Source organism: Corvus hawaiiensis, chromosome 5 (genome assembly GCF_020740725.1).
Source record: "Corvus hawaiiensis isolate bCorHaw1 chromosome 5, bCorHaw1.pri.cur, whole genome shotgun sequence".
NCBI lineage: Eukaryota > Metazoa > Chordata > Aves > Passeriformes > Corvidae > Corvus > Corvus hawaiiensis.
The window spans coordinates 36,992,529-37,019,144 of record NC_063217.1 but is presented as its reverse complement, the minus strand read 5'-3'; the positions used below and the strand labels follow the sequence as shown (position 1 = coordinate 37,019,144).

Here is a 26,616-nt window from a genome sequence, read left to right as displayed (position 1 = left end):
TGTTGCCTAAAGTTGTTATCATTAGTTATTTTATATGTCCTTCAGGCAAGACAATAATTTTTATAGTCTGACAGGTTTCTGAAGCCCTACAGAAAGCACTGGATTTTTACTGCTGCTTGACAAAAGTAGAATTTCTTATGTACTTTTTTTCACGATCATTCAAACAGGAATTACTTTTTCTCAAAATGCATATGCTTGTATTTTCACATTCTCAAAGTTATCCTCCTCCTTTTGTTTTTGTTTCTGGTGGTATTTTTCCAACAATAGGAGGTACTATCTGGGAATATACCTAAGATATTCGCTTTGTATTTAAATGTGATTAAAGATAAATAATCTGGTTTTAAAACTGGCTTTTTAGAATACGTATTAGATTTCTTCATTAAATACTCCTTTTTCATGTGCTCTTCTATGTTCATGCCACATAACTATTCAATTCAAAGACATAAAGTAAGAAAAACAATCATTTCCATAATTAACCTTTCCCTGATATTGTAGGCTAATCCTAGTAGTAAATTTTCCAGGTTATGCTAGCAAATAGCTGATAACTTATTTATAAAATCCTGAACCATAATATAATGGTTTTCAGTGATGACAAGTTTTCTATACACAGAGGAAGGTACATCACTCAGCTGGGAAAAGACTGAACAATACAGATTTTTTACATTTTTCACATTTCCAAAATTTGAATTGCAACATTTTTTCAGGAAGTTTCCATGGTTTGTAGTTGGACACAAGCCAATGAAGCTTAAACTAGAAAGTAGAAATAATACTTATAACTCTAAACAGATGTGTCACTCAAAGTTTTTACTTGGCTGTCAAAAAAAACCTATGTGTGCTCTTTCCTGATATATTCTTAGTGGGCTTTGAGAAGCCCATGTGAAAATGAAAGGGTAGGGACCTTCCTTGCTTGTTTCCTGTCTTGCCAAGCATTCAGAATCAATAACACAGATTTTTAAGCTTTTATTGTGACCTTAAATGATAAATTTAAAAGTTTCCCTCCTTCCTGTGCAAACAATGCCAAAAATATTTACAAAGCTAACTATAAATTCCTAAGACATCAATAGGAAGACGCAGTTCACATGAACAAAGCTTTTTCATATGAACAGAGAACAAACATATATAGTTTCTGTGGGTTTTCTTTCACCATAAAAATAATGAGTTTGTGATAATTCCACTGATACTCAAAGGCTTAAATAACTATAAAAAGAGTAAGATGCTAGATGCAGTGAATAAGTTGGCCAGCTGAAAACAAGGATCAGGGAAAACTGTCATCATCTGAGGAAACATTCAAGTTAAAGCTGAGATGGATTACCTGAACGTAGGGGAAATAAAGCTATCATCTTGGGCAATTTATGATGATCCGTAATAGAAAGAGCCCATGGAGAAAGTGCAACCTCTCCCAAAGTCAAGCATACTTTGGAAATGCATGACAGCAATTTAATTAACAAAAAATACTTATTGACTGAGCTCACATGCCAAGAAAAAAAATCTGTGATCGATGTGCAAGATGCACAGCACAATCTGAAGCAAAAACATTTCATCTGGTTTATCACCAGCAGTAACATTGCTATCAACTAGCAGCAAGACTAAGAGAAGCTGAGAAGGTACTGGCAAGGAACATTACAATGTCTGGCCCACTCCTCTATTAAAGGAAGTAATGAACACTGCAGTCAACAAAAACGCTGAATATACAACACATGGCAAGTTGTGGGAGAAAAGGAATACCAAATGAAAGAATGATTTTATGGGTGCAATATTCCTGAGTGGGAAAATCTGGAACTATACAATAAAGAAAAACAAAAAGGCTTGAACAGATTACAGAAATAAGACAGATAAAAAGTAGAGTCGGCAACTAGAAACGTATAACAAAATAATTTCTGAGCTCACTGCAAAAGATTTCTAAAAGTATAACAAATAGTGAAAAAAATAACTTGCTTTCTTCTTTCTTTTCTAGATACCATATGTATACTAGCAATGCAGTTGGGAGAGAATGGCATAAAGATGACTCCCTTAACCATTCAACTGAGTTTTGAACTTTTTCTGGGGCTTGTTCTTCCTATTTCAAGATCAAGAGCAGAAGACTGCAAGGAACAGAGTTCTCTAAAGAAATTCCAACACTGGTCTAGCATCCAGGGATAAGATGAATTCCAACAATCTATAAAATTGCTAATATGTTTTCTTTCATCTATTAACTCCAGCAGTGTTTAGATAGCAAATGTTATTCACCTAAGTTCCAACTAAAGGGGCCAGGCAGGATACATTCAACTAAATGTATACAGTTATTGAAGAGCTTAATATGAAAGACATAACTTAAAAGACTTAAGGGTTATTCTCCTTGCAGAAAATAGGGCAGTCACAAAAAAATTCAGTTCATATGACAAAGTTTGCCTAAGCCTCCCTCTCCTTTAACTGCTGAAGGAGCATAAGCCTTTCTCTTGACAACCTTAGTGACATTCCTAATTAGGTGGGATATATCTGTGTCATAATATATTACCTCTGAAATTAACTACTCCATTAGCTTCTGAGTAATTTCTGGAAAAAATTCATGCTTCTGGTATTCAGTTGAGCAATCTGAAAGGTCAGAGCGCTATGAATCTCACCTTCCCCATTTCCCATATCACTCTCTGAAATGACTTACGGCATGCACAACTTAACATGTAGGGGGACAAGAGATTTTTAGATACTTTTCTTAGTTAAGATTGGATTAAAGGGCTCTGGACCCATAAGCATATCTGCTGTCTTGGAGAGAAGGTCCTTTATTTCTCACAAATATAGTATGAAGCATACTATATTCCTCAGATGGAGCAGAATTTAATCAGAAGCAAGGCCTCCCTGTCTGTCAGCTCAGCATTTTTTCCCCAGAATATCCAGACAGGGTATCTAATCTTCAGAAATGAGAACTTCATTTCTAACTTTCAGAAATAATACATCTGTTCTGGGTGGGAAAGCCAGATGAGCCTGCACTGAGCTCTCTTCTTCCTGTTACACAAAGAATTGAATATCAATATGATGCAGTTTCACTGCCTCTAGAACAACTGGTCTGGTAAGGAAAAGATGAAGTAACGAGTTCACAGATGGTTTTTCAAAACATTTGTGCAGCTTCCATTTTTTTTTGCAAAATAAAATCTGGAAATATTTTGGGAAGCTCATGTTATAGTTTAGGCACTCAAGAAGCGTGTGTGAAATAGCACATAGGTAATCAGGTACCCAGAATTATTTTCGAAGGCAGAAAAATCCTTGTCAGTAATTTAAATAAAATAATCCTAAAGACACAGAAAGTATATGTCAGTGCAGTTTAGCACATAAAACATCTTTCTCTAGAGCCTTAACATGGTTCTTTTGAAAAGCAAGATACAAAGAAATAGAAATACAACCACCAATTATATGTTTTCTGATGAAATAAAAAACAACCCCAAACCCCCTTTCCCATTTTAGAGCATAAAATGAGGGGGAAAGTGTCATTGTGTTTCTTTGTTCATTTTTTTCTATTGACTGTGCAAGCAGATATTCGAAAACAAGGTGTAAATGAGGCTTTCCATGACCAACGGAGCTGAATATAAATAGGAAGGGTATTAAACTGCAAACATGAAAACAGTGTTACAATTGGCTTCAGGCCTGTCTCCCATTCTTTACCAATCATGCTGCAGAACTGTTATATATGACTGTGTATTTAATACCCTAAAAGCATGTTCAGGCATTGAAAAATGAAAACTAGAAACAAAGCCATTCCTCCTTGAATGTGACTGGTATTGTTTTACTGCTTTTTTTTTTACTTTTCACAGTAAATTAAGTCTGCAAACATTGAGTCTTCATTGTCACTTTCACAAGGCCTCTCTCAGATGTGAGAGGCTCTACTCCACGGCAGCACTGACACGACTTGGATGCTAAGCCTCTGAATGCTCAAAACAGCTGATTAGTCAACTATATTGTCACTGGAAAGGTTAGGTTGAGCTATTTCTTTTCCCATTACTTCAGGCAAAAAAATTCTTTTTACCCTATTTTTCCTATTCAGAGCTAGAAAGTAAGCTATTTGCAGCTGAGGAGGGAGGTCAGAAGGGCACATGAAAAGTTCCTTCAGATGTTGGCTATCAGTGTTCTGAAAAGCCTGCTTTTCAAAAATATTTCTTAAGAAAAAGCCATTGCTTTTCATATTTCCATATCTAGAAATACAAGTTAAAATAAACTTTGCCTTCTTTAAATTTTTTATTGATTTTTTTCCTCCATTTTCAAAGTAGGTTTAGTCACTGACATAACAAATTTGCTCGTGCAAAATATTAATGACAAACAACTAGTGACAACAGTAAAGATGAGGGACTTCATTTTCAGACTGTAACATGCTAAACTTCTATTTAGAAAGACATCAACAAATTTGATGTGAAATCATAGTCACAATTGGACTTCTTACAAAGGTGCTTTTGATGTGGAGCCATTTTTATAATATTAGTTTTTCAAAACAACAAATATCCTGTGTGTACATTTCTGTTAGTATTAAGGCATTGCTAAAAGGAACCAACTGTTTAATCTTTGACAGATTAAATTTTAATACTTACAAAATTACTAGCTCAAAACTGTATACAAGGAAGCTTTCTTGCAGCTTGTAGTATCTGCCAACTCCTTTCAACAGCATTATCTCATTTTGGCAACTGTACCCAAAAAAATTTATTACAGCACATTTTTAACAATTGAACAATCTGGCCTCGACATACAGCACTGATTCGGTTTCATTTACCTCTCCACTCTTCTTTTTGTTGTTCTTAGGTCCTATCCTATTTCTTTATGTCATTGCATGTGTTAAGGAACTAAATAAATTCTAAACACATCATTGCTGGATTAAAATATTTTCTAATTCCAATTTTTTTTTTTTTTTTCCCAAATCTCAAATGTTGTTTTCCCATTAGGAATTTTAAGGATGAGACAATGAAAATCGACCTAATCAAAAAGGGTATCAAGTTTTAATTGACACATACTCTCTAGAGCACAGACACTAAAGCCAGAATAATAATCAAAAGCGACTCCAGACATTTGTATAACAATCTTACTGACATATCATCAAAATGAGACAAGCAATCAAACAACAGATTCATGGGGTTTTTCACCAAGAAAAAGAAAAAAATTCCACTGACTTCAACAATAATGACCACAATGTATTTAACTCAAACTAATTGATGGATTATTGTAATTGTGACCATAAAGAGTGTATAGCCTTAACCTCAGCTGCACAATGTGTATCAACCCAGGGCTTCTCAAAGTAAAACACAAGCAATGCAAATTATTACTGATGAGGAAAGTAAGGTTCTTTAGGAATTAATGTAATGAATCACTAACAGTGATATTAACCATAGAATAGCTGTTTAACTGTTCATTTCTTCTAGACACGTACTATAGAATTACAGTTATCCAAACTGTGAGAGCATGCAGCACTGCTCTGCTGCAGTACTGAGGACAGGCATTCACGGGAGCTGTGAAGAAGAATAATATTCTGAAAATTTTGCAGCTCTATACAGAATTGGAACTAGCTTAGTAGGTCCTCAGTGAATACAGATTAGAGACTTCTTTCCAGGAGGTGAAAGCAGTGTTGGTGTAAGCAATGACTGCTCTTTACATAAAATGTTCTCGGTCTTTATTTATATATTTATTTAAAGGTTTTAAAGCAATCTTAGTAAAAGTGCCAAAATTATACAGTGATGACAAGAATGAAAGAAAAAGAGATGAAAACACAGGATTACTCTGGAGCAGGTTACATTTATGTAGAGATGACATATATACTGCATTCCCCACTTCATAGGATTTAGACCATCTGTGTCCAGTTTAACCTTAAACGTCAGGTTGTCCAAAATACTAGCTCTGATAGTCTTCGTCTAACTGGAAGTACCTATTGCTTATATTTGTTTAGACTCTATTCCACTTTAATAAGTGTTGACAGTTGTGGTAGAGTACAGTGGGAAACCCAACCCTGCCTACTATTTCATATATTATTTATTGTTAATACAGCATAAAAATAAGTGTACTCTAACACACAGATCTATTTGGGTGTATTATTCATTTAATATTCATCACAAAATATGAGGTTTTGATGAAGGCTGTGTTTGCAGATATATCCAACTCCAAAAGATACCAAGTGCACAGGCCTCTTACCTTAGATTCAGAACAATCAAATACCAAAAAAAAATTGTTACCTACCTGACACTGAACAGAAATGTTAAAATAATAATCCCAGTTGAAACAGTCAGGAATTTTAGTATGAGAAACTTTCATTTAAGTCCTAGTACAAATAGGAATTTTTTGAATCTAGGTTTTCCAGGGTCATAAGTGAATGGTCTCTCCAAATCAGAGATTAACACAGGAGTAAATAATGGACTCTTTGCCATTTAGAAACAAAATAGAACCTGATGACAGGTTTCAGCTTGTTCCAAAGAGGAACAAGCAAGATTCCTAAAATAACTGAAAATATTAGTAAGGGAAATATTTCTTTCCCAGTAGAGCTGTAGGCCTTACAGTTTAGTCCTGTTCAGTACAGCTTACATTGCTGAGGTAATGAGCTTTCTCATTCAACGGGTGGAATTCATTACTCCTGAGTAGCAAGAATTACTTAGCATTTAACCAATACAGAGAACGTTTGTAACACTCTGTTCTCCTTTGCTGTAATTTTTAAACACTGAACTGAGGTATCACAAAACATTAAAGAAACACAAAACCGAAAAATAAACATCACAAGGCACGAAAAAATATACAAAGCATGATGAATTTGTTATAAGTACAAAAGCCTTCTTAACCACTTACCCAGGCACTCACACATCTGCCGCAAGTGGTGATTTTGAAATCTCCATAGAGATCCTTTATGGCACCAGTCGTAAAGAATCCCTCCACCATCAGCAGAATGCCGTATACAAAGAATGCAGCTGCTACACCATATATCACATACTTGAAGATGTCAATCCTGTAAAGGAACAGCAAAAATTAATTATCTGCATAAATATTTAAAGCTGACTGAAATTTCAGGGTGAGATAATCCCACTAAGACCCACTAAGTCTCAAACTTTCTACACTGGAGTCCGTTTAAGTGTTGATGTGCCATAATGACAGCTGAAGCTGAGGACAGGAATGAACTTTGAAATAAAATAGCATTGATACAAGAAACACTGGGTCATTTAATCTAATTAAATGTAAAATAGATCTGGGTAGGTAAGACAGCAAAAATTCTCACATTAATTTAAAAGTCAGTTATTTTTCAGTTTATTTTTTTCTCTAAATGAAGTGGAAAAGAAAAAAACCAAAGGAAAAGGAAATCTGACACATCAGCTGAGTCACACATCCTATCCAGTACTTATGTTATAGAAGATACATTCTTCAATAAAACTTTCTGCACATACAAGTAGTTCTCAAGCTGCAATGTCAGTCTGCACTATCTTGTCATTGTTACTCTCCCACTTATTCTCTGGTGGACCAAGTGTCCAACACAGAATAATAAAGTCATCAAGAGAGATTCCTTCAAACCAGAAACATATTATTCCAGAAGTAATGAGGTCAGATCATCTGGAATTCTTCTATAGTGCGGCTTTAAAACATCATTTCACAGACACAGCTGAAGCAACGGAGGGATGGCTTGCAGTGTGACATGCAGAATCCTAGAAGGCTCAGTTCACTACAGAGAAGGTTACCTGGGTTGTGTGGTTGTTCTGCCCAGCACTGCCTAGAAGTTCAACATTGGCTCAAGGATCTGCCTCCTAAATGCTCTCTCATGACCAGTTAGTGAAAAGATTTTCAGTAGCACCTCTCTGCTCTGTTTAAGCTTGGAAACATTCCTACTGACCATAGCCTTAGATCAACAGATTTCAGTTTTCTGCTTGAACTTCTCCAAAACACTAGCCACAGTAAATTTTCAGTTTATTGATGTGACAGGGCAGGAGCTGTGCAACTCTTTACAAAATGGTAATAAGCAGATTTAAGGCGGTACTAAGTTCCAATCTTATTCTCCAGGTCAAGATAGCAACCCCTCATAACAATGCAAGACAAAAAATAAGGCTGAGAACAATTAGGATCTGCCAGATGAATTTTGACATGCCATTACCCACAATGGATGTTTTCTCAAGGCAATTAATATTTTTATTGTTATGAAAGGAAATATTTAATGATAACAATTCCTTAGGAGCACACTTTTCATCATCACCCAAAAGACAACTCACAATACACATTTTACATGTACAATACAATGAAACCCATTAAAATATCTTTGAGCTTGAATGGTTTTCAAAATATTCAAAGTCAGGTTCAAGTCTATGCTAAAAAATGTAATAAAAATGCAGTTAAACTTCTGACCTAAATGGGGATGGGAGACATACTATAAATGAATGCTTCTAGAAATGAGACAGGTTATGTTTTTCCTAAGATTCTAATACCAAAGTATCTCCAGCCTTTTTTTTTACATTGCTTTTTGTTTCATACTCAAGTGAAAACTGGAGTAAGTTGATTACTGTATGTATGGAATAGGTACATAACTCAAAAGGGTGAAACAAATTTAACACTGTAGATGGTCTGAGATGATGAAGATTAAACTTATTTTAATATATATAATTCTGATCACATTGAAAAAATCCCATTTCCCTGATTATATGGTAATTTGGCCATTGTAACACTTTTTTTTAACATCAAACCCGTGTTTTAATATGCCTATCTTGTCATTAGTGATTAAAAAAAGGTTACAAAAACAAATAGCAACTTGGTGACTATTCTATAAAAACTCTTCCAATTCCTGTATTATATACTTTAAACAATTGCGACCTTCACCAGTGGTTGAAGTCTGGGAGTTCTGCCAGCAGCAGCTTCTCTCAGACCCCTGTGTGCTCGGTTACAAGCTATCATTGCCCTAAAGAGATTAGGACTTTTGAGAAGTCCAGAGACTATTTCAGTCCTTACAACAGCCCTTTAAACCATCTGTGCTGAGTCTCCCACTGAGCTGCTTGTGTCAAAAAGTGTACTAAGAGATCTCTGCTTTTTCCTTAGCCTTCTGTGCATCTACAGGAATAACTTTCACTTAAGCCTTCCTTTCACAAAAAGAAAAAATATATATAGCCAAACACTAGCCAAATATAGAAATCAATTTCTTCCTCCTCCACTTGTTACAGAGAGGTCATAAAATCTCTACTCGTCAGACTACATGGGATGAAATAGCCAGACTTATTCCAAGGGAAAAGGATCTCCTATAAAGCAAAGAATAAATAGATTTTAAAAAATTGAGACAATCACTCAACTACCTCTTTAAAAGCCAGATAGAATTGTATTGCAGTATAGCTACAGTGTCTGTAGCTGTATTTAAAGAAAATGTATTACAACAGTAACTTTTTATATATATTAAGTTATTCTGCAGCATCTAATACAGTTCACATAAACTTTTATTTTCTCATTAAGTTATAATATATAAAACATAGACCTTATAAAATGGAGATTGCCTTTCTTTAAAATAAAACATGATTATTTGTGGATGAACTCAGGGAGATTAATTGCCATCTGTGCTTCAGCAAATTCTCAAATGCTGCAGAGATAGCATGGGAGCAACCAGGGAGGTAGAAGGGAATGGCAGAAGGGGTGATGAACGTGAGCCAATGGGCAAGATGAGTAAGGACAAAGAAAAAGAACAAGGCTTACACTTCTGTAAGCTGGAATGGAAGGAAAGAGTAAGGAGCAAAGAAAGGACACAAAATGATAAAGAGAAATTTTGTGCTTCTGGCAGGATTGGAAAAATATACATTAGGGGAAGACTAAAGCTACTCTAAATAAGATGGACAAAAAGAAATAGTAGATACCTAGTCACTAAATTCAGGAGTCCGTTATTATTATATAAGGATATAATTAAAGTAATGTAATGTTTCTACTAAAAGACAGATAATGAAAATTATGAAGATAAACATTTTTAAAAAATCATGTTGATCATGCAATCTTCACATGTTAACCTAGGCTGCTAAGTAGAATAAGCTGAATGGTTATCTAAACATAAAATAGTTGTGAGAATCATCTTGAAGTTAGTAAAAGCTTTAAAAAAAATGTATAGAATAATCTGAACCATATTTTGTATATTTTCGTATCCTGGTAGATGCTGCAAGGATTCAGGTCTGCCATTCCTCACAATGTTATGTTCAGAAATGTTAAAAAAACCCCGTTACTGTTTTTAATTTATGATTTAAATCAAGCTGATCTTTCAATTTTTAGTTCTTTCTCTGCTGCTGGCTCATTAATTATTTCATATTAACCAGACTCCCTAATTCATTAGTCTGAATCTGGATTCTATCCAACAAGAAGAATATTTAAAATATCTCTAGAGAAAACACTTTCTTCTTCTGGCAGAAAGTATTCATGGAAGCCATCAATGCAAACTTCTCAATGAACAGGTTGAAACTGAGTACTGAGTAGACTATCCCAGCAGAGACAAGTCAGGGGTGAGTGAAAACATTCTTAGTGAGTCAGATCAATGTTGCAGGTTTCCTACTGTGTATTTTCATTGTGTTTTGGCAAATATAAGTACTAAAAATTAAAATAAATCAGCAAGCAATAAGATAATTTGTTGAATGATCATGTCTATGTGTGGCAGGTTTTTCTGAAAAGTGTGTTAATAGTGTTTTGGAACAATCTACAGCCTTGCTAGAGATATTTTTTTTTCTAATTTGGTTAATATAGGAATTCAGTACAGACATTTAGTTGTAATTAACAGCTAAAGATTGCACTAGTTTGTGACACATGATTCTCATGATGCCCAGGAAACCATTATATTCAAATAAATTATGTGTGCACTTAAGACTGAACAAATGATAAAAGACTAATATTCCAAAGGTTTTCATTCGCCTATGCACCAGAGTACTAGATATTACTGTGGGACTAGTTTTCCTGAATTTATTATTCTGTCTCACATTTCTATTCCTGAATTTATAACATAACTTCTCCAAAACATACAATGGCATTAAGATATTACAGATGCTAAATAGAACACCATTTCCAGTAAATTGTACATATGCTCTCTGAATGTGAGTAGTTTCAGGCAATTACATCTATTTCCAAGCTAAAAAACCCCTAAACTTAACAAGAAAAATAAAATACTGAAGCAATCAAAGTAGTGTATTAGCAAAGTATGTTAATAAGATTACTATAGTACAATACCTAATTAAAAACTACCTTTTTTTCTTTTTCAGCTGGCATAGAGAACTTAGAAGGATGAGAAATACATGCAAATGTTACCACTGAGGTAAAATAGGTTGTTCTGTTTGGGGGGGGGGGGGGGGTGTTTTTAAAATTTTTTTCTCTTTCAATTACAGGGAACTTTGAGTAGTTGATGTTTATTCCTAGAATACACAATAATCTCCATTACTCTGTAAACCAGCAATGCTGGCCTTCATGATGATCCTCTTGCCCCCTAAGGGACTGATCCTGAGAGGGTGTTAAGACACTGAGATAGCAGCCTTCCCCCTCAAGCTGTCTCAAGCTTGTAGAAATAGTTTTGCAAATGTGTTTTTAGAAGACAGACAAGATATAAGGGGATGTTTGCAAGCAAAAAGATCTGTTTAGGCTATGCAGAAACCAAGCCCCATGGAACTTTTAAAAGGATGTGCTCAGGCTCTCCTGCAAACGAGCTGGGAACAATTTCTGGGTGTCAGTTCATGATACTATTCCATTAAACAGGTTGAGCAAAGACAATAGCTGGTCCCATGAAAGAGAGGAATTGTTAGGAAAAGGAGGAGAAAAGCAAAGACAAACTTCAGAAGGAAAACAAATAGGGAGAAGGAAGAATTTATTAATAGTCATGTACTACCTGCAAATTAAGACAAAAAAACCCCAAGTAACAGCCCAAATGAGGTAAAAGAAACTGAAATATTCTCATTATGAAGGGAAAATATAAGTACTAAGAAAATGTCAGTGTAAGTCCGTGAAGCATTTTTTCTAGATTACATTAATAAGGAGTCTAACTTCTAAATTTCAGGTGGGAAGAAAATAAAAATGATGCATAGAATGCTCAACCAAAGTTTATCAGGAAATGATAAGAAGAGAAATGATTAAGAGTAAAGAAAGGATAAGACCAAAAAAGACAAAAAAGTAATTTTTATCATAATAGAAACAAAATAAAATAGAGACTTCTTCTTATGTATTTCTGGAAGAAATTTTGTGTGTAATCATACAAAACATTTGCTCAAAATTAAAGCCAGATTGTTAGTATTATATAAAGAAGACATCATTGTACTACAATATGCAAGTTACATTCACATTCTGCAGGGCCAGATTTTCTTGTTCTACTCTGAAACAAAGATGATGTGACATAAGTACCCATTGGTTTTAATTTGTGATGTACCACTCTCTACAGGCATGCAGAATAGAATCCTAGATCGTCATCTTCTAAAAGTTTTTAAGCTTGTTACTTCCTTCCTCGGAATGGAACAGTTGAGCGGAGATTTCTCGCAGCACATCTCAAAGATGTACAGAATCCTCAAGCTAATGGAAGAAGAGAAAAAGCAGCACAAATCACACCTCTGCTCTATGAATCTTTTAACTTTTTGGAGCAGGAAAGGATCCAGCATAAGAATTTTAGTAATCATGAAATCTTGGAGTCCAAACCACTGAATTTTTGCTATGACCGATGGACAAGGCTTCTCCTCAACATTGTTTGGGGGCTTTTTATAACCTAATTTTTTCTGTCTAAAACTACTCCCTTAGAAACATTTTTAGAGATGCTGCAGAAGAGATCAGGAGCCTTCTTTGCCTGAGGAAGGCAAAAGACCCACTGGAACTAGTGCAGAGTTCTGTGCTGACTTCTAGTGGAATTACATGATGGTTGTTGTACACTATGGATACTGAATTCCCAGGTAACCTTCTATAGCAATAAAGTGTAAAAAAATGTGGCAAAAGCATATCACAGGATTTGAGAGTGTTTCACTAATACAACTATAAACTTGGAGACATAAAAAGTATGTACTGACAGTGTAAGACTGGCAGCTTGTTGCTGTATGTCCAGATTGGGATCATAATTGTGAATTTTACCCTTTTCAGACATTCTGTGGAACAGTGAGTTAGTTTTAGATAGCACATAAAGCATATTTAGCAATATGGATATTACATAGAAATATACACTTTCCATTTTATCTGTTTATAAAGTGAACCAAGACTAAAGGAAGTAAAGGTATTTAAAAAAGAAAAAGATATTTCCTATGGACATGAACCACCTATTGAGAAAGGGAAAATCACAAGACATGCAGTGATTATAGCTAATCTAAGATTCTGGTCAACCAGGAAGGAGAGCTGCTTAACACAGTACTAAATAATACAGATGTCTGCCTAAAAGTAGGAGACTGTGTTTCCACAGAAGACAACCAATAAATTCTTTATGTAAGATCACTCTGCTGATATTCACATGCACTGCTATGAATGTTCCAGATTATTCCGACGGTATTCTCATGTGGTGCTATGAATTTCTTTATTTAATTTCATAAAATGAGGACTATGTCTTTGCAGGTAATTCACATATCCTAAATTTTACTCACATAGGTTCTCACTGGTATTGCCTTTAACAGAATATAGAAGACTAGACTACATAATATAGTTGAGTAGGTGGTAAATGTGACTTTTCAGCACTGTATAATCTTGTAAGTGTCATGTTCTCAGGTGCTGCTGTTTTTTGCAAGATTTGATGCATCTGCCAACAATACCAGATCTAAAATCCCATGCTCTGCATCTAACATTTAATATGCTGTATTTGTCCAGTGTTGCTATTTATACATGACTCAATTATTCCAATGAAATAGAAACTATTCTCCTTAAGTAAACTGCACCTTCAACGACACTGTGCTCTCTCTGGTGGCTCCTGTCAAATTATAATACCTGAAGAAGACACGTGGGTCAAGGTTGGATATTCCTTGCAGAGATAACTTCATTCTCCTACACATAGTCAGCAGCAGTTTCCAAACATGCTATGTTTTCCAAACACAGCCCTGCATAAGTTAGGAATTGTTTGTTTTGGTACAGACCCTGATATGTTTTGCTTTCCATAATACAAGTAGCATTTTAAACATAATGTATGTTCAAATTTAAAGAATGCCAAGCTTTTGTAAGAGATAAAACATGCATAGGGAAAACCAGATTACTACTACTGTGTATTAAGTAGATGCCTTAAACAGAATCATCACACAGTCTAACGCAAATGTTTGTAAATATCACATTTCATATTAGCTGTCCTTTACTACAGGTCACATTGTAATAACTTTTACAGTATTCCACTAATAGAAGTGTAGAAATATTGATAATAACAGCAATATTTTAGTGCTACCAACATTTAACTTGTGACAGCAGCAAAGTCAACAAAAAAAAAGGATAGCAGATCAGAATAACATCCATTTATCTACCTCTCAAAACATTGGTTTTGATCACTAAGAGGGGAGATAGAAAAGATTCTACACCAATTTTTTTTTGTTTTACTCAAAAGAAAACAGTTGTACATACATAACAGAGTTGTACATACTAAACAATACCATCTTAATAAACCCTGACTATACACTAACAGAGAAGTCATCAGCAAGCATCAAACTTGGCCACAGCAGTAGCTGAAACACAGGTTTCACATTCTGAAAGGAAGGGAATTTTTAGCCCTAGGAAGGTGGCACCAGTAGAGTGTCTATGAAACTTCCTGTAAAGAACACAGTGACAACAGATTTACAGATTGCAACTTAATTTAGTTTACTATTTGGTTTCACACCTTTAAAAGAAGTGAATTTACAACTACCTGAATTAGCTTTGACTGCAGTAGGAAAATAGGTTAAATGTTACTATCAGGGAGGTTTCTTCATTTTCCACTCTAAGAGCATGATTCTCTTGTTCCATGGCCTATATATCACAAACATGTGACAGATGGCACTAAGTGGCCTTGCGTACTAAAGAGAAAGAACTGGAAAAGGATACTGTTGGGAAATACACAAAACATACCTTGTGCCATTGATTTTCTGAAATCTTCTTTTGGAATTTGTTCCAAACACCAGAAAAATATAAAAATCCAGCTCATGTGATACATGCTTGATAATCATATATCTGTTTCTGCTGACTTTGTAATCTCCTCAAAATCAGTGATTAAGTAAGCAAATCTGGTTATACCTGGCCCTTTACAGATGGAGTGTTCACTGCATTTTATTAAGTTATTAGGGGAATGACTAAATACCACATCCACCTCAAGCATATTGCTCAGTTTTAGTGAAGCCTACAGAGCTGTTAAACTGACAAAGTCGGCAACATAAAGCATTCACCTCTTGCAGTTAAATATTATAAAAGCAGTTTTCAGGATAATTTAAAGCATCATATTTATTTTCTTAGGCTTCCTTCAGATCACAAAGAAGTAAAATAACTACTCTACAGCCACTGAAAGAATCCACATCCCAAACAAAAACTTATGACTTCTGCAAAATTCCAAAGTCATTCCTTCATTTGGTGGGGGAGTGGGTGGAGGGAAACAGCTACCATTAGAACAGTGATAATGTTGATAGTTAAAAAGTCTGGAACTAGAGGGAATGAAGCTTCCCAAAAGTCATTCAGAAAGCAATACAATTAGAGGTTAATCCCAATGAAAACGTCACACACTGATATTTCCAAATGTTTTTATAGCCATCCAATTTATCAAAAGTTCATAGATTTTAAAATGGCTGTCTAAATAGAGAAGAGTCCACCACTCAGCTATGTGCTTTTTGATGCTCTCTCCATAAGGAATACCTGTCTTCACAGCATGTGTTCTCATGAATTTGAATACATTTGATTTATATTAGCTTTCAAGTATTTAGAGTATCTGTTCTACCTGTCTCCCCTGAAGAAATAAAGTCAGGCTATAATCCAGTGCTTTGAGACAAAATCCTCTCTACCCTACCCAGCATCTCTCTAGGTTGCCTCCACAACTCTGACCAATTTTTTGACTAATTATTGACCATGATTATTCCAGATTTTAACTCAGAAAGAAAATCTGAGTGGCACTTATAGAATTCAAATGACAGCTGCAAAAATTGCTTATAATTTTTAAAATTACAAATATTTACTACTTATCAGTATTTCCAAAATGGATACAAACTGCAGCTGGCATATACTATTTGAATTTTGACAGTAGTCCAAGAATGAGGGACCAATCTGCTAGACCAGGACTCAGATCACCTATTGCATTCTATGGGGCTGTTGCTCTTGGCTGAATCCCCAAGGGCTGAATGCTCCAAGGGAACTTTGCTGCCTACTGCAGGTTCTTAATTAATTAATCTCTCTCCAAGTGTCAAAGCATCACGTGGGATGTGGGCTCCCCATGGGACAGCCAGAGCAGCCCCAACCCCATGGCCAGGAGAGTCTGTGGTGAGGGACTGAATCCCTCAGGCTTCACTGAAGTGGGGTCCTGGACCATGGGAAGGCTGAGGTGAGGCCCTAGGAGAGGCCAGGCAGGGACAGTCAGGGCAGCTGATGCCTTGAGGGATATTTATATGGGAGTTTCTGAATGGCGTTTTTAGATCTAGGTACTTTGGCTTTTATTTTAGACATTTAGAGAGTGTTTTAGATTTTGTTTATGCCCTCATTATGCCCTTCTTTCTCTGCTTCTTCTAAATTATAGCCAGTAGTTGTATTGACAAAGATAAAAGGTACAGGGTCACTTGCAAGTTGTGTTATTTACATTCAGAACAAACACTTGTGGATGCAGTTAAAACAGCCTTTATCTCTTGCCACCCACGTAAATAGCTCTCAGATAGGGATTGATTTTTATGCTGAATGACATTTGAAATACAACATGCTAATAAAAATATAGAAAGAAACCATAAGCATGATTAGACAGAATCTAATACACTTCACTCCACTACAGCATCTGCCTGGCACATTCATCACAGAAGGACAAACTCCAGGCCAGCCTGAGACACTTCACAGCACTAGAGGCATTAAGAGCCCAAATGAGTTAAATAACCTTTAAAAAGTACAGTTGAGTAGGGCACACTGCTAGGTTTTGTTGAAATTAATTTTTAATCAGAACAACAAATACCCTAAGTTTTATTTCCATTTCAATACGTATTGTTTTAAGAATGTAGGCACTGCAGCGTTTATTTCTACTTACATATTCTTCTTTCTGTTTTTTGTTCTTTCAGAAGAATAATTATTATAGAGCTTTTATACTGCCAACTGTTAATCAATACTTGTGAGAAAATATCATTTATTTTTTCTCCCTACAAAATTATTTTTAAAAGCAGTGTAATATCTACTTAAATAGGTAGAAAGTTAATGTGCAAATTTCCTTGTGAGTCACAGTTTATCCAGTTCAAAGCAATGGCTTATCTGCTTTTAGTCAAAATATTTACTCCTCCTGCCTTTAAGACATAAGTTTATATATATCTTTCACAACTGAATAAAACAACCTTTACAATTCCTTAATCTTTTACAGTGAACTATATGCATTTGAACTATATCCCCTGACTGATACTTTCACTTTAGTATATGACAGAGAGAAGCTGGAAAACGTGCTATGAAGAGAAAGCATTGATTTGTGGCTGTTCTGCACTAATAGCTTCCTAGGGACTAATAAAATAAGTTAGAGCCTAATAAAATGGCTGATCATTCATTCAGGATAACAATGACCCTTAGCCACCAAGTCAAGCCAGACTCATTATTCTAAATGACAATCTGAAAAGGCAAAGCAGAAGATACATCTTCCCCTCCGTCCAACATACAGGGATATATAAATTCCTTGATCCAAAGAAGTAATTTTAATTTGGCTTAGCGATGACACACTTATTTATTTCACTCTCCCTTCTGGCTACTAATCCCACAGTGAGTACATCTAAAATTTTCAGAGAAGCTTTGGAAAGGACGTTGATAACATAGCCCTAGAGAAGTTAAGAAATTTAAGATTCCATTTCTAGCTCTCATGAAAACAGTGGTACCCAGTCAGATCAAATATATATATCTTGCTCATTTTCCTACGTCAAACAATGAATATAAGGAAAGAGCAAGAGCAGGCAAGTCAACAGGATAACCTCCAGCACTAGTCTAGCCTTTGTGACTTCCTGAGCTGGATAAACCTGTGTGTCATTAGAAACCATCAATGGATTTGTTTTCCAAGGTTATCTAGTCTTCCCTTGAATCCATATAAACTTCTGGCATCCATAATATACAAATAGGTTTATAGCTTTGCTATGAAAAAATTGAAGAATTTGCTCCTAATGAATCTGGTGCCTATTACTTTCGTCTGATACCTCAAATTTCTTGTACCGGAATAGAAAGACAATCAAATCTTGCATGTCTTATTCACAATACTGTGAATTTACAGACCACAAGTGCAACAGTTCTTAATTACCCCCTTTCTAGACTGAAGAATGCTCCTATACTCAAATTTTAACCATGTATCTGCTGCTCTATAATCATCCTTTTTTTGTTCTTACAGGCACCAATGTTGTATACAGTATTAATGATATGGATGAAAGAGGGAGTTATACAATGGCATAAGTATGTTCTCTGTTTTCTCTCTGATTTTTCCATTAGTTGGTACTTGGTTTTTTTTTTGATCACTTCTAAGCCCTTCGATGTTTATTATGGAACTATTCATCATAAGAGGTCTATTTTTTTGATGATCAAATCACTTCATTTTTACCAAAAATATTCACAAAAGAAAATAATTACAAATTTAAGGATAGGATGCTTCAGCTCTAGTTACAACCATTAGCAGCCAGGTAAGAACTTGAATTTCAAATATCTAAGAAAATCCTTTTCTAAAGAGGCAATTTTAAAGATACTAGAAACGTTCCTTTTAATTTCAGCATACAGAAAACTATTTTTTGTAAACGTAATAAATTTAACAAAGAGAAGTTGATGCTCAGCAAAACAAAGGTCTTCCAGAAATAAATTTTCAGGAATAGTAAAGCATGAAACCTTCAAAACAGATTAATTCTAGAAAAAACAGAGGCAATAGAATTTTGACATTTCAAGTCTCAGGGTTCTGCGCAACCTATTGGTTAATTCTTGACTTTGTTTATTCCCAGAACTGTTCCTTGTTGCACAATTCTGCTTTATCTATTTAGAGTTCTGTGGACATTGGGAGTTTTTTGGGTTTTTTTATGAAAGGATGCATGGAACAGATTCATCAATATTATATGAACTACTTTTTAGTAAAAAATTAATTAGAACTGTGGGATATTTAATAGTATTACAAATTCCTTGAAAATAGTAAAAATATCAGCTTGGTCAAAACTTAATCTGCTAAGCTTACCCAAACTACTTTTTCTGTGATTTTCACTAAAAAACCATTTTCTTGAGTCAAATTTATATTCCTTAAGGAATTTTTCAGCAGTTTTAAAAGGAAACAAGTGAAAGGAATGGAGAACTTACATGGTAAAGGCATCAATAACATCTCCTGCAGATCTTGTCATCTCAAAGTAGGTTTGCAGAATGTTGACGGTTCCTGAAAGTGCTTCATGTCCACAGCCACAGAACAGTGCAACTCCAGCATAGAGCAGGATGGTAGCAATCAAAGATGCGTAGGGAATACCTCCCAGGCATTTGATGCAACACTCAAAGCATCCTACAAGAAAGGCAAAAAAGGTTATACGTTACTAAATTATATCAAAAAACCAAAAAGAATGTTTTATTCTTGAGAAACACTCCTGAAAATTAAAGACTGCAGGCCAAAGAGAGTTTAAGTCGAGTATAACAACTCAGACTGTCAGAAAACCTGTGAAAGGTTGATCCAGCTTCTGAGTTTTCTCAGTTGCTACTTGACCTATTAAATGTAGACATGCCACCTGATTAACCTGAATGGTTAAACAGTTAGTTCCTTGTAGAGCTTCATGTTTTTATTCAGATCAGGTTACAATGTCAGTCCTAGGCTATACTTATATTCACAATTCCTGCTGGTCACCTATCAGATTACTGAGAAGGACTCTCCATAACAGGAAAACCATAAAAAAAAAAAAAAAAGGATATTCAGTCCAATTCCTTCCATCATCATAGGTTTATTCCAATTTTTTGGACATACACTTGTGTCATAGGTTAGCAAGCATAGTCCCGGAAGGGATGTCCTTACTAAGGGGTGCTTACAGTTTCCTCTGGGAATTGATAGAACCTATCAGCTGGCCAGTTTGAATATGGACAATTCTCTAAGCCACTTAAAGTTGTGACCACCTCTGTGATCCACACTTAAGAATAGACAAACTCCCCCTCCAAGCTCTCTCTCGTTTCCGGCGCTGGCACAGGTGGCTGCGGGGCCCCGTGTGGGGGCCAGCGGGCCCGGCCAGGCCCTGCTTGGGCCAGGCTGGGCCGGGCCACGGCCATCCTGGAGCCGATGGACCTGTTCCAGCCGTGGAACCCCTCCCACTGCCTTGCCGTGGGCAGCCGGAGCGGCTCGGCTCTCCCCCCTCTCCACTGCGATAAGAAAAATTCAACATTCCAACTGCAAAGCTGCAAGGCCAAGGTGAGATTAACCCTTTTATTGCTGTGAAGAGCTGAAAACCTGAGGGAAGAGAGAGAGGAGATGCTTAAAGCTGAAATTCTGTTGTGAAGCTATGATATATCCGAGTATCCTGTTGTCATTTCATGAAGATATGGGGGTGGACTGTTCAACTCGTAAGCAAAAGCACCTGTGCTGAGATAGGCAGATGCTGACACAGCTGTAATTTCATGAGAAGTTTGGACAGGGAGAGATGGACCAGATGAGGACTTTTGCTCCAAACGGGAAAGGAGAAACCTCAGTCCCTAGAGATGCTCCCAGAGATAGTCCTAACGATGAAGATGATGAAGACCCTTTGCTCCCAGGGAAGGAGAAGGGCCTCTGTTTTTGTTTCTGAATGGCTCAACCTTAAAATTGCACCCCAAAAAACTTCAAGAGTGGACCCTCGAAAGCAGTTGCGGGAAAAGCTGCAAGTCGGGGGAAAGGACTCACACGCAGGCAGAGAGACTCCTCTTCCTAAATGGACTGAACAATATTTGGAAGTGGGCGGCTGTCTCGTTGTGATAATGTTTTCATAGCATGAACAAGAAGAGACTTCTCTTTCTAAATGGACTGAACAAGGTTATTATGGAAGTGGTAAACAGACTGAACATCTTAAGGGTTGTCTTTTTACATTGTCAGTGGGAGAAGGGAGGAAGGTGGGGGGAGGAGGAGAGTTCTGAAGGTGGTATAATTTCTTTTTTCTTCTTTTTAGGTCTGTTAATAAACTTCTTTATATTCTTTCAAGTTTGGTGCCTGTTTTGCATTTCTCCTAATTCTTATCTCACAGCAGATAAACAGTAATGAGTATTTTGGACCAAACCACTACACTAAATTGGTGTTTCCGCCCGGTTACAAACCGAACCCGCGACAACTTGTGACAACAGAATTGCTCGTGCCTGCAGCACCAATTCCGTGTGCATAGCTCAAATATCTCACAAGAATAAAGAAAGAAATCCACCAAAGAGCACAGAATTAGAAAAAAATACAGTTGAATTTGCTCTCAATGTATTTTACTCTGTGCAATGTTTCTTAAGTGAAGGTAATTGCTCTTCAGCTATAAAAGGCCAACCTTTTGTCCAGCCATTACAATGCCTAAAACAATGCCCAGTTCCGCAACAAAACATTCCTTCAGTAAGTGTGCTCAAGTTTCTGGCAGTACCTTGCCTAGTTTCATGAATGCAGCATCTCTGACTCTTGCAAATCTCATCAATCCCATAAGAACTCCTACACCCTGTGGAACCCTTCCTATTACTTTCTGAAGGGACAGAGAAGGTGGGAACCACTGGCTGAGAGAAGACAAACAGGCATTTACTCAGTAATCAGAAGTCCTATTTTCTCCTAAACACTACCAGTTTGTAGCAAAATGGACCTGGATAGAAAACAAAGTGAGCATATAGATTTTAAATATTTATACAGACAAAGGCCAAATAAAAATTACATATAAGATGTTCAACAGGTATGATTCAATGTATTTTAACTTGTTCCAAAGGCTTTATGCTATGCTAAATCATAGTACCAGAGATATGTTAAAAGAGAAAAGCCATTCTTTAAGGACAGTATGTCTATTTTAATTATGTCTAATTCTCAAATGTAGCTTCTCTATGTAATTTCATATTTTGTCCTTTAATTTGGTATGTTTCTATTTCCTTTAGCCTAGATAAGCAAAGTAATAATTTCCTCTGCCTGTTGAAACCCTCATTTACTGCTTTTAATGAACAAATTTGAATACTCATACATGTATGTTTAGCAACTATTTATATAAAAGATTCCCTGAAGAGAACAGTTTAAGCCACTTTCAAATATGTTCACATTTTACCCAAAGAGAACCCCCTTGCTATTTTGTAAATATAAGTAATAGTATGGAAAGCAGTATTCAAATAGCTGGATAGTTCCCGGTAGAAAAATATAGTATAATAAACATTGAATATAGTAAATATATAAAAGACAAAATAATATCCAACTATGCATGCTAGTTGTAAAAAAAGAGAAAGAAAGTTACAGCTTGAGACTACTCTTGTTTAAAGACAACTTACTATATCAGAGCCAACTGTGAAATACCAAAGGTAAAATGTGCACATCTATATTCAAACTGCTGCCAAAGTCTTGCTGAGTAACCTGTTGTACAGCAGCCACCACGCACGTCCATGGGTGTAACACCTTCCACGCTTTTAGGTGAGAGCATTCCATTTCTCCCCCTCCTCTCTGAGCCCCTACAGTACTGGCTGAAGAACACATTGTCAGTGCAATTCATGCCATTCTACTCCACTGGCAGCAGGCAGATCTCCTCTTCAGCAGCACAAGGCTTTGGATGCCCTGTGATCACTTAGTGTCTTTCTTCAGTGATAGACTATGGGGGTTTTATACCCAAGGATTCTGTGGCCTTTTCATCAGTCCAAGATCTTAGGAACAGACTAGGAAGTTGTACAAATGCTTTTGGAATAACTAATTCTGCATGCAGATAACTGTAGGAATGTCTTAAAATACCTTTGGTCCTGTTTTCTAAGATTACCCTTAATAATAACTGTGATTGACTCCTCAGTGTCTAAAAGCCTACAAAAATACTAGAAAAAAATCATTCACTGGAAAATCTACCATCTAAAAGGCAAAAAACCTAAGAAATATATATTTAAAATAAGTTATTTGAACAACAACTACAGGACAATACATAGCTACCTGCCATCAGAGTTTATCACAAAATGCCCATTGCCATTTTCAGCACATAATAACAGCAGAAAAAGCCTCAGAAAACCAGTACCACTGTACATCTATGGGCATTATATGAGAAAGTAAAAAAGAGGGAGACAGATGACAATAGAGCAGTAACAGGAATGATGTATGAGGGCTTGTAAAGTAGAAGATGAAAAAATAAAGTAGACCTAAATATTTTCAGGGACACACAGACTTTAAGGAGAGTGTTTCTTAATATTGCAATAGCTTGGGGCAGGGAAGAGAAAGAGAGATTTTGTAAAGATTTATTTTTCCCCTTCTGAGAAAGGTGAAGTGGAAGGGACAAAGTTGTTTGCATTGTTGTATGGGAACTGCTGGCTGTGCGTTACCTTCTGAAGCTGCTGCACCTCACTCTCTAAGTCCAGTGAGGGCTGAGCACACACTCAGATGCCACAAATTAGGATGCCATCAAAACCCTCAGCCAGTGATATTACTTGAGTTTTACTATAGTGAAACAGTGTAAAAGTATAGTAAAATAGCATAACAAAGTAAAAACAGTATAAATGATAGATGTAATAAGGTACAATCCAAGGAAAAATCTAATCAAAAACAAATAATTTTTTCCCCATTGCTTCAAAAGTTGTAAAAGAGCTGAAACAAATTTATAGTTTCTGAAGAAGTGCTTCTATTCATCTCTTGCATTAAAACTATTCACATTTATAAGCCTTATAAGCTTTTAATAGTGGTATATTTTACTAATTCAAGATCTTTTCATTCATAAAAAAATACCAGGAAAAAATTAATTAAACCACATGAAATTTTCAAATAAACACATATTCTCAAAGCCCTCTGCATTTATTTAGCTCTTCCATAGCCCTACTACCATTCTCACTGCTTACTTCATGAGTAACTCTAGACTTTGCAGTGTTGTCAAATCAACTGAAAACTAAAGAAAACCAGTGAATCAGCACCATGATTTTAAAATGGATATCACACATCATTCATACACCACACAAGGTAATGTGCAATAGGTAATATCTGCTCCAATTCTTTTCTTTCAGCTGTTCAGAATGTGAAAATTGCTGTTTAATAACAGAACAATAGAAATGCTATTTTAACCTGAGCAGTGACATTGAATAAGCAGCACAGAGTGTGACTCAGCTGTGCGATGTGTGTCTATGTCTGTGCGAGACAGGCAGTCATTCACCTCTCCGAACACCAACTTCACAAGGCAGTTAAAACATACAGTCACAGAAATCATTACTAGGAAAGATGAAAAACATTGTATGCTCCTTTGATGTTTGTTCTCAGCTTCAAATACAGTTTTCAGTACTTTTCAAACTGTTCACTCTGCACAGTAAGCTTGTGCTATATAATTCAACATCTACTGTCTTTTTTTTTGCTTGTGTGTACCAATATTTTTCTCTCAGGTAAAAATCCAAATCTTCTGGGACCATGTCTCCTCACCAAAACTGTAGGAGGCAATCAAAAACACCATCTTTTTTTTTTCTGTGCTGTTCCATTTTTCCTCTATTTTATTAAAATCATTCCAAAGAGAAAATTTCATCATGAAACACACAGAAGATGGCAAGACAAGAAATTTTATTTTACATGGATGAAATATAACTCCAGACACTGACTATATTCAGCTATCAAAATTCAGCACATTCATGTTGCATTACATATGTCCACTTTCCGGTCAACAAATATCTCATAGACAACTACCTCTTTGCTCCCCTTAGTACAATTATTATTGTCTACATCAGGAACATTCTTGATATAGATATCTAAACCACCTTATACAGAAAATATGTGCAAATCTCTTCTAGTTTCTGGGGTTTGGGTGCAAATTTTCTATTATATCTCCAAGTGCATCAGCCAAAGATAAGTTGACCTTCTGTTTATACAATCTCTAAGAAGGTTGAAGATTTAGATATTGAGCAGAAGAAATTTTCCCTGTGGTTTACATCTAATTATGCACACAAATTGCATCACCACAATAATTTCTTTGTGTGTTAGTGATATGTGAACTCTTTCTCCTCAGTGTGGATCAGGACATACAACTACAAATGAAATACTCAATCTGTTTCTGGTCAGTATATTTAGAAGAAAAAAAAAAGATTCAGGACTTACATCTCTTGCCACTTCTGTCTGTGAAAGTGAAGTTTAAATCAATGATATCGGAACCAGTTTCAGAATGCAGTTATGCTACAGTCTTTTACATAAACAGTTAAGAAAACCTATTCACCCCAGACATTAACATTAAGAAAATCAATATTAAAAGATTGTATAAAAAGTAACAATAGACAGTACAGAAGGATATTTTGGCTTTGGTTTTTTTTCATCCTTTCCAACTCATTTGCACCTGGAATATCTGATGATTAATCAGAGACAACTACATTTGCAAAGAATTACAGATTAATCACAGATAATTACATCTCCAATGGGAACAAATACCTCTGAAGAACACACAACATTTTAATAACAATTTTTCTTAAATTATTTTTCCTTAGTTTTCTATATAATATTAGGAGATAGGACAGCAGAGCCCAAGTAAAATGCCAGAGAGCTACATAAACTTGAAACGGAAAACAAAATAACAAAAATCTTCTATGTCTTCCATGCCTGGTTAGGCATGCACTTTCCACATATCTAAATTTGTATCACTTGTCACACAGCTTTCATGGCCAATCAACTCAAATACAGCCCCATCATGAAACATGCAGATTTACTTTTGAATTCTATTAAGATAGACTTAACCTCAAGTCAAGCTATTGTTACATAATATTTTAATTGATAAATACAGACATCAAAACACATTGTACTGAACAAAAAGTATCACTTTTTACTTATATCTAATACTCTCAATTATTCAACATGCAGCATGACTCCCTGATCTGAAACTGGTCTCCAGGACATCACAGTATAGGAACAGGTAGAAGCAATCCAGCTCCCTCAATACTATCCTAAAGACAGAATAAAGACAAGACATTCACGATGTGGTTTTACAAAGCTGCAAATGAGGTGAAGCAACATTTGGGAATGAATCATCAAAGATCACCCCTGCAGTTTGATTTGGAAACCTGCTCAAGAAGCGCTGCATACACAGTCCCATGTGATTGGTCCCAGGCTCATTAATGGAATACATCCCCACTCTGCTCCCACAATCTCCCATTATACAAGATCTACTGGAAATCAGAAGAAAATTACATCAAATGCTTAGAACTAAAGTTGTTTCTTAGTCTTGTTCAGGAGATGACTTGTCATTTAAATTAACCTTCAATAAGAATGCTTGCAATTACAGAATTACCTGTCAAGCAAAAAAAAGTAATTTTACCACAAAATTAATTCTGGTATCCTGACTGCTAAGACAGTGGAAAAGTAAATTAGACATTGAACAGTTATAAGAAACAAGGTATGTAGAAAAGCAAGAATAATGCCCCAACAAGTAAAAGGATTTTCAGAAACAGGCAACTAATTGCGTGAAAATAAAAAAACAA

At 35.7% G+C, this 26,616-nt stretch overlaps 1 protein-coding gene across 1 annotated transcript in view; it reads right to left on the bottom strand.

The window, feature by feature from the left end:
- The window catches only part of GPM6A (glycoprotein M6A), a 119,631-nt gene that overhangs the window by 18,373 nt on the left and 74,642 nt on the right, over nt 1-26,616 (bottom strand). The window contains exons 2-3 of the mRNA XM_048304432.1: nt 19,351-19,543; nt 6,781-6,937 (exon numbers count right to left, since the gene is read on the bottom strand). Of these exons, the coding sequence (XP_048160389.1) occupies nt 6,781-6,937; nt 19,351-19,543 (350 nt within the window). The remainder of the gene's footprint in view (nt 1-6,780; nt 6,938-19,350; nt 19,544-26,616) is intronic.